The 13,298-nt window shown below is 40.4% G+C and overlaps 1 protein-coding gene across 2 annotated transcripts in view; it reads left to right on the top strand.

The window, feature by feature from the left end:
* The window catches only part of edem2 (ER degradation enhancer, mannosidase alpha-like 2), a 47,236-nt gene extending 37,428 nt beyond the window's left edge, over positions 1–9,808 (top strand). For both annotated transcript variants that reach the window (XM_051949803.1, XM_022221711.2), the window contains exons 2-11: positions 538–648; positions 1,023–1,062; positions 1,637–1,742; positions 1,829–1,954; positions 2,062–2,273; positions 2,857–2,998; positions 5,345–5,469; positions 5,558–5,702; positions 6,356–6,477; positions 7,511–9,808. In XM_051949803.1, the coding sequence (XP_051805763.1) occupies positions 538–648; positions 1,023–1,062; positions 1,637–1,742; positions 1,829–1,954; positions 2,062–2,273; positions 2,857–2,998; positions 5,345–5,469; positions 5,558–5,702; positions 6,356–6,477; positions 7,511–7,981 (1,600 nt within the window). In that variant the 3' untranslated portion in view covers positions 7,982–9,808. The remainder of the gene's footprint in view (positions 1–537; positions 649–1,022; positions 1,063–1,636; positions 1,743–1,828; positions 1,955–2,061; positions 2,274–2,856; positions 2,999–5,344; positions 5,470–5,557; positions 5,703–6,355; positions 6,478–7,510) is intronic.
* Positions 9,809–13,298: the final 3,490 nt, after the last annotated feature.

Raw genomic sequence — 13,298 nt, forward strand, 5'->3', positions numbered from 1 at the left:
GAGCACCCGTGGTACAGTTGTGCTTTTGTCTGCACAGTCTTTCACTGTATTTAAAATAGGTGTTGGAAAGGTTGTTTTCTGACTGTCTCCACTGCTTCAGATGCATAGGAAATGTGAGGTGACATCAGATGACATCTCGCCTTCTACAGGCTGACACCCAGAGGGGATGTGACCACATGTCTTGTTTAGTTCAATCAAAATAATCCAAAGATCTCTAATTACATATGAATATTGAGATAAGCAAGGTATCAGCAAATTCCCTTGTTAAATTGATGCTTTAAAAAGACCTCAGTGACTAACTGAAAGTCATAATAGCTGCAGATTAATTTTCAGCTTTGATCTGCAGGTCTTGAAAAGCTTTGAATTCAATTCACTCAATGGAAAAAGGTCTCAGAAGGTTTTTGAAAGTCTTCGGTTTTGTTTTAAAGGGTTAAAATCTTTTCACAGAGGTTTGACTTTATTTACGACTTGAGTTGAACGTTATTTAAAGGTGCAAAACCTGTACTGTAATGCTTTGTGATCTGTGTCATGTCTCAGACAGCGCATCAAATCCATGTTCTACCACGCCTACAACAGCTACCTCGACAACGCCTTCCCCTACGATGAGCTCCGCCCACTCACCTGTGATGGACAAGACACCTGGGGCAGGTGAGGCGGTATTGTCACTGCCTGTTTTTCAATACATTTTAAAATGCTGTGTATGTCCTGCTAACTAAATTCATTGACAGCTTGCCAGTCGTACTTTTAGCTTCATTTCTGACACATTTTACTTTTTCCAGAACATTAACATTTTTTAATTAGAAAATTCTATAAATCTCTGCTCAGTTTGTTGGATTCAACAGCGTCTCTTGCATTCTTTAAGCAGCGTGATAGCCAATGCAGTTTCACATTAATATCTTAAAATGTTCTTTTTTTATTGTACGTATCATTTTGTCTGACTTGTTACTGTCTGTAGGTTCTTGGTTTTTCTATGTTTAAAAATTGTCAATGATAAAATGTTTCCATCTGTGTTGTTTCCATAGTTTCTCACTCACTCTGATTGATGCCCTCGACACTCTGCTGGTAAGACCTGGAAGAGATTTTAAAAAAACTGAAGCAAAAATACAGCGCCCTCCATAATTATTGGCACCCCTGGTTAAGATGTGTTGAAAGCCTTAAAATAAACTCAACTTTTATTGCAGAAGCATACGCTCACACTGAAAAATGTAGAAAAATGTATTATAGGAGAAGATTAGGTGCTGTTTTGTTGTCAAAAGGGGGTTGTACAGAGAATTACCATCAGTCGTGCTAATAATTGTGGCACACGTGATTTGATGTAAAAGAATTATTTCTTAATGTGTGATTTTTTTTCCCCCACTGACTAAATGCACTTGAATTAAAGGTTGGATTTTGCTCTTTTTTCATTGTGGTCCTATATTATTTAGGGGGCAAAAATTAATTTATTAGAAGCTGAAGAAAACATCTTAACCAGGGGTGCCAAGAATTATGGAGGGTGCTGTAGATTTAGATGGAAATAAAATGTATAGAAAAGAATTTTGTTAGAGAAAAGTTGTATATTTGGCCCCTGCTATTGCAGCTGTCAGATGAAGGTATGGATATATTTTATAATGGATTTAAATATCATGTGTCTCTGAAGGTTTTGGGAAACCATACAGAGTTTCAGCGAGTAGCCTCACTTCTCCAAGATACTGTGGACTTCGACATTGACGTCAATGCATCCGTGTTTGAAACCAACATTAGAGGTACGAAGAGAGAGGATATTTCAAATTTAGAGGGGAATATTGTGTTCAGAACTGAGTATTATATATGTGTGTGTTTTTGTGTGTAGTGGTGGGTGGTCTGCTGTCGGCCCACCTGCTGGCAAGGAGAGCAGGGATGGAGCTGGAGCCTGGCTGGCCTTGTTCAGGACCGCTGCTGAGGATGGCCGAGGATGCCGCCAGGAAACTGCTGCCTGGTATGAATACACACACAATTTAAGACAGAAGTCTAAATTTGTAACAGATTACTTATTGATTTGTGCTGAAGATTTCAAGTCATAACACGCTGTATGAATGCGTCCAGCGTTTCAGACTCCTACTGGGATGCCGTACGGTACGGTGAACCTGCTGCACGGTGTCAGTCCCACCGAGACACCTGTCACCTGCACCGCCGGCGTGGGAACTTTCATCCTGGAGTTTGCTATGCTGAGTCGATTAACTGGAGACCCGACGTTTGAGAATGCAGCCCGCCGAGCTCTGAGAGCCCTATGGAAGACCAGATCTGACATCGGACTGGTAATTTTTCTGTCTGCCTTTGGCTTTCTGAAATCCAAATTATCTAACCTTCATAAACATTCACCCATGTTAATAAAACTGAATGCAAATATATTAACTACGCAATCAAAAGACATCTAATGAGCAACCCTAGTCTAGTCCATAGTACCCCTAAACTAGTTCAGAACAACCTCAGACCAGTAACTTCCATCACTAGACTAGTCTGAAGCTTAACTATGTGAGTCCATAGTGTCCCTAGGCTAGCAACTGTCCTCCCCAGGTTAGACTAACATCTTGCAGATTAGTCATTGAGCCTAGAAGCAATGTAAGTTTTCTTTTAATGTCAAGCAACAAAAAAGTTGGAGCATGATATGATCTGATTTGCCCTATTTTACGTCATAAAGCCTGTGACGTGACTGTCACACTAATGCCAAGTCTTGTACAATATATATTTGACAATGCTTAAATTCCAATGTAAATGGTTAGGGAAGAATTAAGAGACTGGATTTCTTATTTGCAACTGTTGGTATCCTATTTCTCACCTCCTGTCTGTTGAGTAATGATCTAGTGTTTTAAAAGAAGGCGATATCTCCTTTCTGTCCAGGTGGGGAACCACATTGATATCGTGTCTAAAAAGTGGGTGGCTCAAGATGCTGGGATTGGAGCGGGTATCGATTCTTACTTTGAGTATCTGGTGAAAGGAGCCATCATGCTGCAGGACGAAGAGCTGCTTAACATGTTCCAGGGTAAAGCTCACAACACTGTCCTTTCTCCTGCTACTGGATAACAGTTTCTTGTTTTTATTACATTGTTTTAATTGCCATGTGTATGTAGGGTGGGGTTTTCAGTTAGTATATGATCATGAAAACGAAAAAACAAAAAAAATCACCTGGTATGTTGTAGCCAAACCCTGTCCATTTCTGTCTGTTTGACTAATCAGTGGCATCCGTTGACACTTGCGTCTCTTGGCTAGTCCAGAACAAGCCTAAAATAGTCTGTAGCATCTCCAGGCTTACCAGTAGCATTCTTTGGCTAGTTCACAACATCCCAAGACCAGCGTTTTTCAACCTTTTTTGATGCATGGTGCATTTTTTGTATTAGCACACCACCAACCAAAAATGTTACAAAATGACACACTGTAGTCTAATACAGTATACATTTCAGATGTTTACCTATTATCTCACACAGAGAAGCAGTGTTAGCACCTTGCTATTTCTGGCTGACTAGGAACATGTTAAGGTTGGCAGTTTCCAAATGTTGTTGTCAGAGGTGCACCTTTGAATGGAATCCAATTATTTTACCTGTGATTGTAAGCGGGTTTTCCTTATGGCCTTATACTCGTGTGTTCAGTTCATTCAGATGCTGGATTAAATCTGCCATGCATGCCAGCCTTGGATGCCACTCATCATTTGCAAACAGCTTTGCATCATCGCATGTCTTGCTAGTCAAAAAAGCTTTTGGTTCCTCCTGCAGCTCATACACACAGACCAGCGCTTTGCCATGCGACAACCATCAGACCTCTGTTTGAAACAATAAGGCCTTATGCACTGCTCCCATTTCCTTACACAAAGATGCAAATATGCGACTTTTTCCAGGCCTTGTCTTTAGAAAGTATATACCATACAACATCATCCGACACAGGAGTTAGGTCTGCTGATCAACTCTTGGCATCAAGTGCTTCACTGTGCAAAAAAATAGTGCAGAACAGTAACATCTGGATGTCTCTCTTTCACTCTGCTAATGAAGCCTTTGGTGCTGCTGCTCCATCAGTGCAAACACTCGTGCAGTTTTCCCGCTGAAGTCCTTGTTCAATACATTCTGATGTGACCAGAAAAAAATCCTCCCCTGTTGTTTTTTCTGGTAATGCCTTACAAAATAGGAAGTTCTCCCTGACGACGTCTCCATCTTCAAAACGCACATGGGCCGAGAGTTGAGAACGTCCACTGTTCAATTCAGTTCAATTCAGTTTTATTTATATAGCGCCAATTACAGGTGAGATTGTCTGAAGACGCTTTACAGAACCCATATGCCCAAACTCCCAGAGCAAGCACTAAGGCGACAGTGGCAAGAAAAAGCTAACTTATATCCCTAGACTCATCAAGTTGCAATGCAAATTGCTTGCTGATGCGTAACTTTTCCAGAACAGCACTTTCGATGTCTGCAGACATGTCATCGATACATCTGCAATTGTGTTATCTGAGAGAGAGACTTAAGCTTCTTCTTTAGCTATATTGGGGCTGAGCATCTCATTTCCATTGGCTTTGCAGACAGGTAGTATTAAAGTGCCTGCCACAGTGTGTGGCTGTTTTAGTTTTGCTACAAGTTCAGCTGCCTGATAGGTAGCTTTGAGAGCTCTCTCGCTCACCTTTGTGGTTTTTCTTATTTAAGTTGCCTGTTTTTCAGTGTGCTCTCACAGGCGAACACAATAGTCCGCGTTCTTGTTTTGAAATGTTTCCTTTGCAGATGGCGGTGAAGCTTGCTTGTTACCATGGCACTGTTGTATAGCTTTTCCCTCAAACGCCAAGCATAATGGAGTTGGTTCAGTAGGATCACCAGTGAAAGTGAATCTAAACAAAAGAAAACTTTTGCTGTATTGCCTCAAGTGTACCACTTTTGCTTTTGTTTAAGCACCACTCATTCTATGGCCTTCATCTAAGTCAGAAGTGTGTCCAAGGCCCACTTCGGAGTTTGTATTGTTCCATTTCAAATATTTATCCATCACTGTCATCATCACCTCTTCCAAGCATCACTGGCCTAATTCTAGTCTTAAATTGTGAATGTCATCAGAAACCTGCTGCCTCCCGCTTACATGTAAAAAAATATTTACACTACATTGCAGGCAGAGGCATACAATGACAAATTATTTACAGTAACTAAATAGTATTTTTTTGGCTAATTTAGTGAAATTGAATGATATCCTTTGGCAGGTGTGCCATGTGAAAATCACTGCCCTAGGCTGGTCCGTATTATCCTTTGACTCATCAGTATCATCTCTATGTCAGTGACTGCCATCCCCAGGTTGATATGTAGCATGCTGACGTTAGTCAGTTGCAATATGAAATCAGGTTGCTAACTGCGATGCCTTTTCTCAGCCTACGATCGAGCCATTCAGAACTACACTCGCTTTGACGACTGGTACCTGTGGGTGCAAATGCATAAAGGAACAGTGTCCATGCCTGTTTTCCAAAGTCTGGAGGCCTTCTGGCCCGGCCTGCAGGTTGGAAACATTACCTGACTACACAAACACAATATTTTCCAGTACTTGTATTGAAGTTGTAATCTTTAATGACTATTGTGTGTTTCAGTCTCTCCTGGGGAACCTGGACAGTGCCGTCAGAACATTTCAGAACTATTATTCGGTGTGGAGACAGTTTGGAGGTCTGCCGGAGTTTTATAGCATCCCTCAGGGTTACACTGTGGATAAGAGAGAGGGATACCCACTGAGGCCAGGTCAGACCAATAACTGATTCACCAGATAATTAAAGAGTCATTTGGGTGTATTTCATCATACTGTATCAAATCAGTGTATGTTTCTTTCTGCTAACTTTACATACTTTGCAGACATTCAGGGGAAAAGGAACATAACAGCATATATCAGCTTTCAAAAAAACTGAATAGTATTTTTTTGTCATTCTGACTGAAATAAGAAAAAAGGTCCATTTGCTAGCCTAGGAATGCCAGTGACTAGGCTATGCTACGTACTAGCATAGCCTAGGAATGCCAGTGACTAGGCTATGCTATGTACTAGCATAGGCATACTAGTGGCTAGCCTAGCGATGCTACATGCTAGCTTCAGCAGTGCTTGTTCCTAAATGTTTTCCTGCATGTTTGAAGTTTCTGCTACAAAATTCAAGGTTGTTGGTCAATTCGTGCAGCAGAGAGGGAGTGGTGAAGGCAACAACATGTCATGTCTTTGAACTTTTCATGTGTGGGAATAAAACTGTAATTAGTGCATCTTGCATGCTCTCAGTTTTTAGTGTGAGCACCTCCATGTGGATCAGCTCAGCCACTGGAGGACTACTTAAATTCTGCAATTCATGCCTGTCAGATGAGCTGCTAAACACAGTTTCTTACCCTCCTGCCTCTGTGTATGTTTGTTTTAGAGTTAATAGAGAGTGCCATGTACCTGTTCAGGGCCACAGGCGACCACACCTACCTCCAGCTGGGCTTTGACGCTCTGGAGTCCATAGAGAAGATCGCCAAGACGCCCTGCGGATATGCCAGCGTAAGACCAAATCTGCTGTTTACAGGAGCACGCTGTGGTCTGCATGTGTAAAACATCAATCGCAAAATACGCTTAAAGAACATGACACCCTGATATGACTGAGATAGAATTAAAATCTAAAGCAGCTCAGACATCTCAGCTAAAACTGAGCTTCTGAGGCTGATTTTTCAGATTATCAAAACTCTGACAATCAGGCTGTCTAAAGATTCTACTCTAACAAACAGCTCACCAAATGCTCCATTGAACTGCTTCATTTTAAGTAAACCAGAATGTTCCACAGCAAAGCGCAATTTTGCACAGTCCAGAGAATCTGCAACCACTGTTCACCATCAGTGCTTTTAAGAGGAGACGTTGCAGATAAATAGAGCAGCATTTTAAACAGCAGATATCATCAGGCGTCATCTCAAAACTACCTAATTTACAGTATAGAGTAGAAACCTGAACTGAAACCTGATGGATCAGAATGAAACGGAAACAGAATGAAAGAATCTATTTCAATGGAATGAAACAAATTCTTCTTTCATTCTGTTGACATATTCAAGTAAAAGGTTTCAGTCAAGTCACCCTATAAATGAGAAATGCTGTCGAACAGCCAGGAAAAAAATAAATAAATAAACTGCATTTTTGCGTTCTATAAATTAGGCCTAATTGATACATGAATACACTTCTCTGTAAGTGTTCAGAATTGAGATAAAAGTAAAACTGGGAGAGTTTAGTCTCTGGTGGTGCTCCAGAAATTGAGATTTCTGACTCCAGAGAGTGTTTCAAGTGCTGTAGGAGCATAGAGCTCTTCATCACATGCACGAGAAGACCACTTTGATGGAGATAGTGGCCAGATTTATTGGATATGATTTTTGATTATTATGGCCACCCTTTTTGATCACATCTCTTATATACATTTCTTGCCTGTTTTGGTTTCACATTTTTAACTTTTTAAATTTGAAGTGTCTGCTATCTATAAAGCACGTGGAGCTGCTGTATACATAAGGACAGCGTTGATTGAACAGTGTTAAATTCAAATATCTTTCTGCAGGTTAAAGACCTGCGAGATCACCAGCTGGACAACAGGATGGAGTCCTTTTTCCTCGCTGAAACCATAAAATACCTCTACCTGCTCTTTGACCCCACCCACTTCCTGCATGGCGGAGGGACGGAGGGCGACGGTTCCTGGGAGGAAGGCGGTGATGGGGGGCAGTGTGTTTTAGGGGCTGGGGGGTTCATCTTCAACACAGAGGCTCATCCTCTGGACCCAGCGGCGCTCTACTGCTGCAGCCGCCACACCCAGGACCATCAGGAGCTCCGAGATATCCTGCTCAGCCTGTCCCAGCCCGACAGTCGATCAAGACCGCCTGCCAAACAAACAGAAGACCCTCCACCCACCCCGTTAGACAGCATTGCTCTGAAGCCAGGAGAAAAGAAGACGCCTCCACTGCTCTCCTGCCCCGTTCAGCCATTCAGCGCTCGACTGTCCGTCTTTGGACAGGTGTTCACTGACAACACCTGACACTTCAGGATCTCCTTTCAATGACTATGTGAGGCCGTGGTGGCTCATTGGTTTAAAAGTCCACATTTTTTTCACCGTCATGTGAAAAAGTCAAGCGGTTTTCAAAAATGACCAGTTTTTACGAAAAGCCAACAGGATGAATAAAAAGTCATTTGGAGTCCGGTTTTGATCCAAGAGATTCACCACTATCCAGGAAGCTGGTTTTGAACTTTGATTGTAGTTGGGACCAGTGAGCCCTGAACTCAGATTTGCTTTGCTGACACTTTGCTAACTTAAACTGATAGGAAAGTATATTTTTATTTATTAAAAACATTTTGTAATTTTATATTCGTCTCATTTGTTTCTAATAAGAGACTCAGAAATGAGAAGGGGGAGGATGGTGCCTTAGGGTTTACATTGCCATTTGAGTCAAGACCTAATATTTAGAGGTAAAAAAGAAAATTGCTTGAATTTACAAATCTGCACCTTTTAAATGGTAACTCCATACAGTTTCTGTAGCATTTTTTTGTTTGCAACTCTGGGGCTTTCTGTATCATCAGAATCAGGTTAAAAGTGTACTGTTAATATTGAGACAGAAGATTGAGGACATGCATGTCAAAAAATGTGTTGTAGATTAACTGTAGTACCTGGTTACACAGCCAGGTGGAAACCCATACACCCATCCATTACCGCTTAATCCTCTGTAGGGTCACGGGGGGCTATAGCCTTTCCCAGTTGACTTAGGTTGAAGGCAGGGGACACCATGGACAGGTTACTGCGCAGACAACTCACATTCACACCTATGGACAATTTAGAATCACCAATTAACCTCAGAATGTTTCTGGACTGTGGGAGGAAGATGGAGTATTTAATGAGAACCCACAATGCACAGGGAGAACATGCGAACTCCATGCAGAAAGATCCCAGGCCGAGATGTGAATCAGTGATCTTCTAGCTGTGAGGCCACAGTGCCACCATGCAGACCTGGTGGAAACCCTTACTGGTTAATACATGTCACTTGAGCTACAGACAGTTCATGTTCACAAGCAGAGAGCTTTGAGAGGATTTAGCTAGCTACAAGTACAAACATCACAAAGATATCTGTGATGTTTAATGCCATGAGTTCATGTTATCAAGGCTTCTAGAGATCAAGTGCGCTTGTCTTTTTATGGTCGTTTTGCTAATATAGCAGAGCTGCTTTTGCAGCACTGCAAGTAAACTCTGGTTTTGATTATGCATTACTGATTGATAAAGTTGCTGATTATAAGTTCTAAAATATGTCAGAAATTTGCATCCATATTTGATAGATGGACATGAATTATTAGGGGTTAAATTAATGACTGGAGAGGGACTTGAATCTTCTAATTAATCAGTCCACACTGACTCTAAGAGCCTTGTCTGCACATTAACATGAAACCCATGCACAGTATGAGTTATAATTCCTGTGTTACTGTGAGTGCTTGCGTTGGTATGTTTGTACACAAGCCAAAAGGCTTAAAACCACTAGTCTAAATTACAGACTTGTTTACAACCACACAGTTTGTGAGTGGAGGCAAATAGATCATAACTGCTCAAAACAACACAAGGAGGCTGATATCAGGAGTCCCAGTGTCTCCTCACCTCACTGAGCTACAGCAGCAACTCTCGTCTGAACTGTTTAAGGTCTTGTATGGATTCAGACTGAGAGCTTTGGGATCATCTAACAGTTTCTGAAAATCTTCCTTTTGATGGTGGATCTTCTAAAATACCGGGCTTTGCAAAAGTTCTGTTACACGGTTTCATGATCTTTAGAGACGTTTACATGTTGGAGTGAAAAATTCCATTAAATAAACTGAAAGTTCTACCTTATAGGCAGGTGTCCTTAATACAAATTTTTTTCTCTGGTGAAGTTGTATCAAGATGGAAGTCAAAAGAGTTGAGATATCTGCTCTCCTTTGTGCTGAACATCAGCCGGATGACCGTCCACAGAGTCGCGGAGAGGCTAAAGAATGGTGAAGATCTTTCAGGTCTTCACCATTCTTGAAAGATCACTGAAAGATCTTCACCACTCTTGAGCCTCTCTGCGACTCTGTGGACGGTCATCCGGCTGATGTTCAGCTGCTTGGCTCTGTCAGACTTGTTGTGGCCAGCAACATCTCATCATAGTGACACAATGATTGGTTAACTGGGTGGTAGCTATATGTACTGTATATATAAGATGACATAGCTTTAAACCTGCATTCTCTGAAAGAAATCATAGGATGAAGGTAAAATTCCGCCTGGCTTCATTAAATATACTAAAGTTGTTGAAGAAAAGAACAGCTGATACCAATTCATCAGATCGAAGGAACTGATTTTTTTTCTCATGTAAACACACAGTTTTTATTAATTATGCTCATTGTATAAATGATGGTTCCACTTGTGAAAAATCAAGGATAAAACGAGGTCTTTTTTTAAGGGAAGGGGTGTTTTGTGATTGACAACATGCTGTGTTAACATTTTGTACGCATTGCATTGATCTTGAGTTCTTGGTCAGATCTCAGATCCAGTTTCAAAAAACTAAGATGGCAACAGCCAAGGTGGACTCAAGGCTTCAAAACGGCACTAAACAAACCAATGTCCATTTTTAGTATCCAATCTGTAAATGCAGTTTGAGCTCTAATACAAATCCATCGAAATTAACATGTAGATGGTGCTTGAACATGATGGCCATGTCTGTGCAGTTTTGGTGTCTGTGTTCCTGTGGCTGTAATTGTGTGGAGCGGCCAGAGGGAGGCAGTGTTTATCCATCACCATCATCAGCATCCTGCAGACACCTCCAGAGACGAGGTGAAATGGAACATGTATTTAGGAAGAACCACATGTGTCTTATTTATACACTGCATGAGTTTCTTTCTTAAATTTTTCTAGCATGCTTTTAGATTTGTACTGTCTTATTTACATTGCATATAACAACCTGAGAAGCAACATCAGGGTTTTTGAGGCTTCTTTTCATGTTCTTTAGAACGTTCTATCTTGCAGTTTTGTTCCAAACAGCAAGCAAGAGTTATCCATAAAGTTATCCATTATACATTGTCCCTCAAAGCTGTCATCAGCAGTCTGATTTCCATTGATAACCCATGTATCGCTGTGTTTCAGAGCAATAATTCGCTATCTATAGAATGACCACCATTGCAGATGCCATTGCTGATTAGTGGCTCCTTCTGCACCTCCTGATTAGCACTGCTTCAACCAATTTTTTTTGGTCTGCAATGATCCTTTTCCATCCTTGTAAAGTCTCACAGTCAAAACTTCCCGATTCTCTCACGGCTCGTTTCCATGTGAAGCCATGATGCAGATAGACACAGCCTGTAGGTCCCAAAACTGACAACGTTCTGGTGTTCACAGCTCCTTTTATAACTTCAGTTTATGTACTTAGGTTCATTGAACATTATAGGTGTGCTCAGTTTTGTGTCAGTGATCACAGGTCCATCCCCCCACCCCCTTTTTTTAAAGGAAAAGTGACACCATTTATCAGCCACAAACAGTAAAAACAGAAAGAAGCATCAGACTGTAAACTTTCCAACTTTCCTTTGAATGAATCTGTCTAGTGTGGTATTTCTGATCAAAATCACTTCATTCTACAACATCTTTTAAAAATCTGCAGTAAAGCAACCCATTTACTTGCTCCTCATCTATGAAGCCATGAATGTGACCAAAAATGGTGCGACAAAAATTCAGGGACTATTCAGCTGAACTGCAGGCCGTGTTTACACAGAGCAGATATGAGGAAAGTATGGAAATGAATTCAGAATGATCAGCATTAAAATTTTAAGGGTATGAAGAGCCGCCATTTTTTTCCAGTATTGGTGAAATAATCAAGGAAATTATTTTTGAATTTTCTTTTTTCAAAATGATGACACAACAACTGTCACACTGCACAGAGCACAGTTGCGTTCTCTCTATTTCTAACTATGGTTGTTGCTGTTTCCATAGAGGTGCAGGACTTTATGTTGCAATAAAAAAAAATGAGCTCAGTGAGTAAAATGTGAATGGAGGAAAACATGCCTGAAAACTGCTTGTAGTTCAGAGATTTTAAACTTTATTTTAAAATGAAACTGCTTCAGTGCAGATGCAGGATGAGTGCCAATTGGTAGACTTTAACACAGTCAGTGCACCAAATCTTGTTTCCTCTTTGAACATGTCATTGAAAAATTACAGGACAATATGATACTCGAAGTTGATTATTCCAAAAAACATTTTGAACAAAAACAACATTTTGTCTTTGGATTATCACACCTGAAGTAGATGCAGAATTGATTTGGCTGCAGATTTTAACAGGGCTCAATGTTTTTCTACCTCTTCGATTTTACGTGGCTTTCCCTTTAAACTGTGAAATTCTGAGGTAAATTTCAACCCACCCCTTTGTACTTTGTAAGTCTGTAATTAGGAAAATGCTTAAGCTACAAAATAAAGATACATTTTTGCATGGCTTCATTAAGCTGATACGATTACCAACATTATTCTGTCAACCCATTAAATAATGTTTACAACTTTAAAGGTTTATCTAAATCAGTAAATAATACATTTGGATCACCTTGAATGAAGCAGATGGTTTTTGTTCTGTAAAAATAAAGGTTTTCAAAATGGATCTCTGCTGTGACATCTTCACACATGGCATTAAAATGGCCTGAAGGGGATTTGGTATTGGGGAAGTGGGATGGAGGGGAAAGAAAGGGAGAAAGAAGATGAGCATCAAAGCGAAATTAAAAAACAGAAGAAACGAAGTGGAGCAAGAGTCGCAGACAGAGGAAGGAAACAGTGAAATGAAAACAAGGAATCAGGGAGGGATGAAGAATAATCTTTAACAGAGCATCACTCTTTATCGACTGATCTGCAGCTGACGAATAATAGCAGAAAAGTAAGCGTACTTTAGCATCAAAGGTAAGAAATATAGTCAAATTTATCAATAGAGCTTTGATCACCAGAAGGCAAAAGGCATCGGCCTCACAGACACTGGGGTCATTACAGCAAAAAAATCACCAAGAAGTTCCCACCTGACCCCATTCAGAATCAGCTGATTTTTAACAATGACTTTAGTATATTTTATGGAGCCATGCAAAATTCTACCTTTATATTAAGATAATTTTTCTGAGCTGCAGTGTCAAAATAAGCCTATATTGGAAAATTGTTGTGTCACAGAAGGAATTATGTTTAGAAGGTAAGTTTGGCATCAAAATGTAGGTAAAAATGAGACATTTAATACGTGATAACTTGTCCTGACCAACCATCTATCCCACATGTTGATATGACTCTTGAAAGTTGAGCCAGAATACGTTTTAAAAAAAGTTTTCTACAGTGAATTATCAGAAAACAGAAA

The sequence above is a fragment of the Acanthochromis polyacanthus genome, chromosome 6, assembly GCF_021347895.1.
Source record: "Acanthochromis polyacanthus isolate Apoly-LR-REF ecotype Palm Island chromosome 6, KAUST_Apoly_ChrSc, whole genome shotgun sequence".
In the NCBI taxonomy this organism is placed as follows: domain Eukaryota; kingdom Metazoa; phylum Chordata; class Actinopteri; family Pomacentridae; genus Acanthochromis; species Acanthochromis polyacanthus.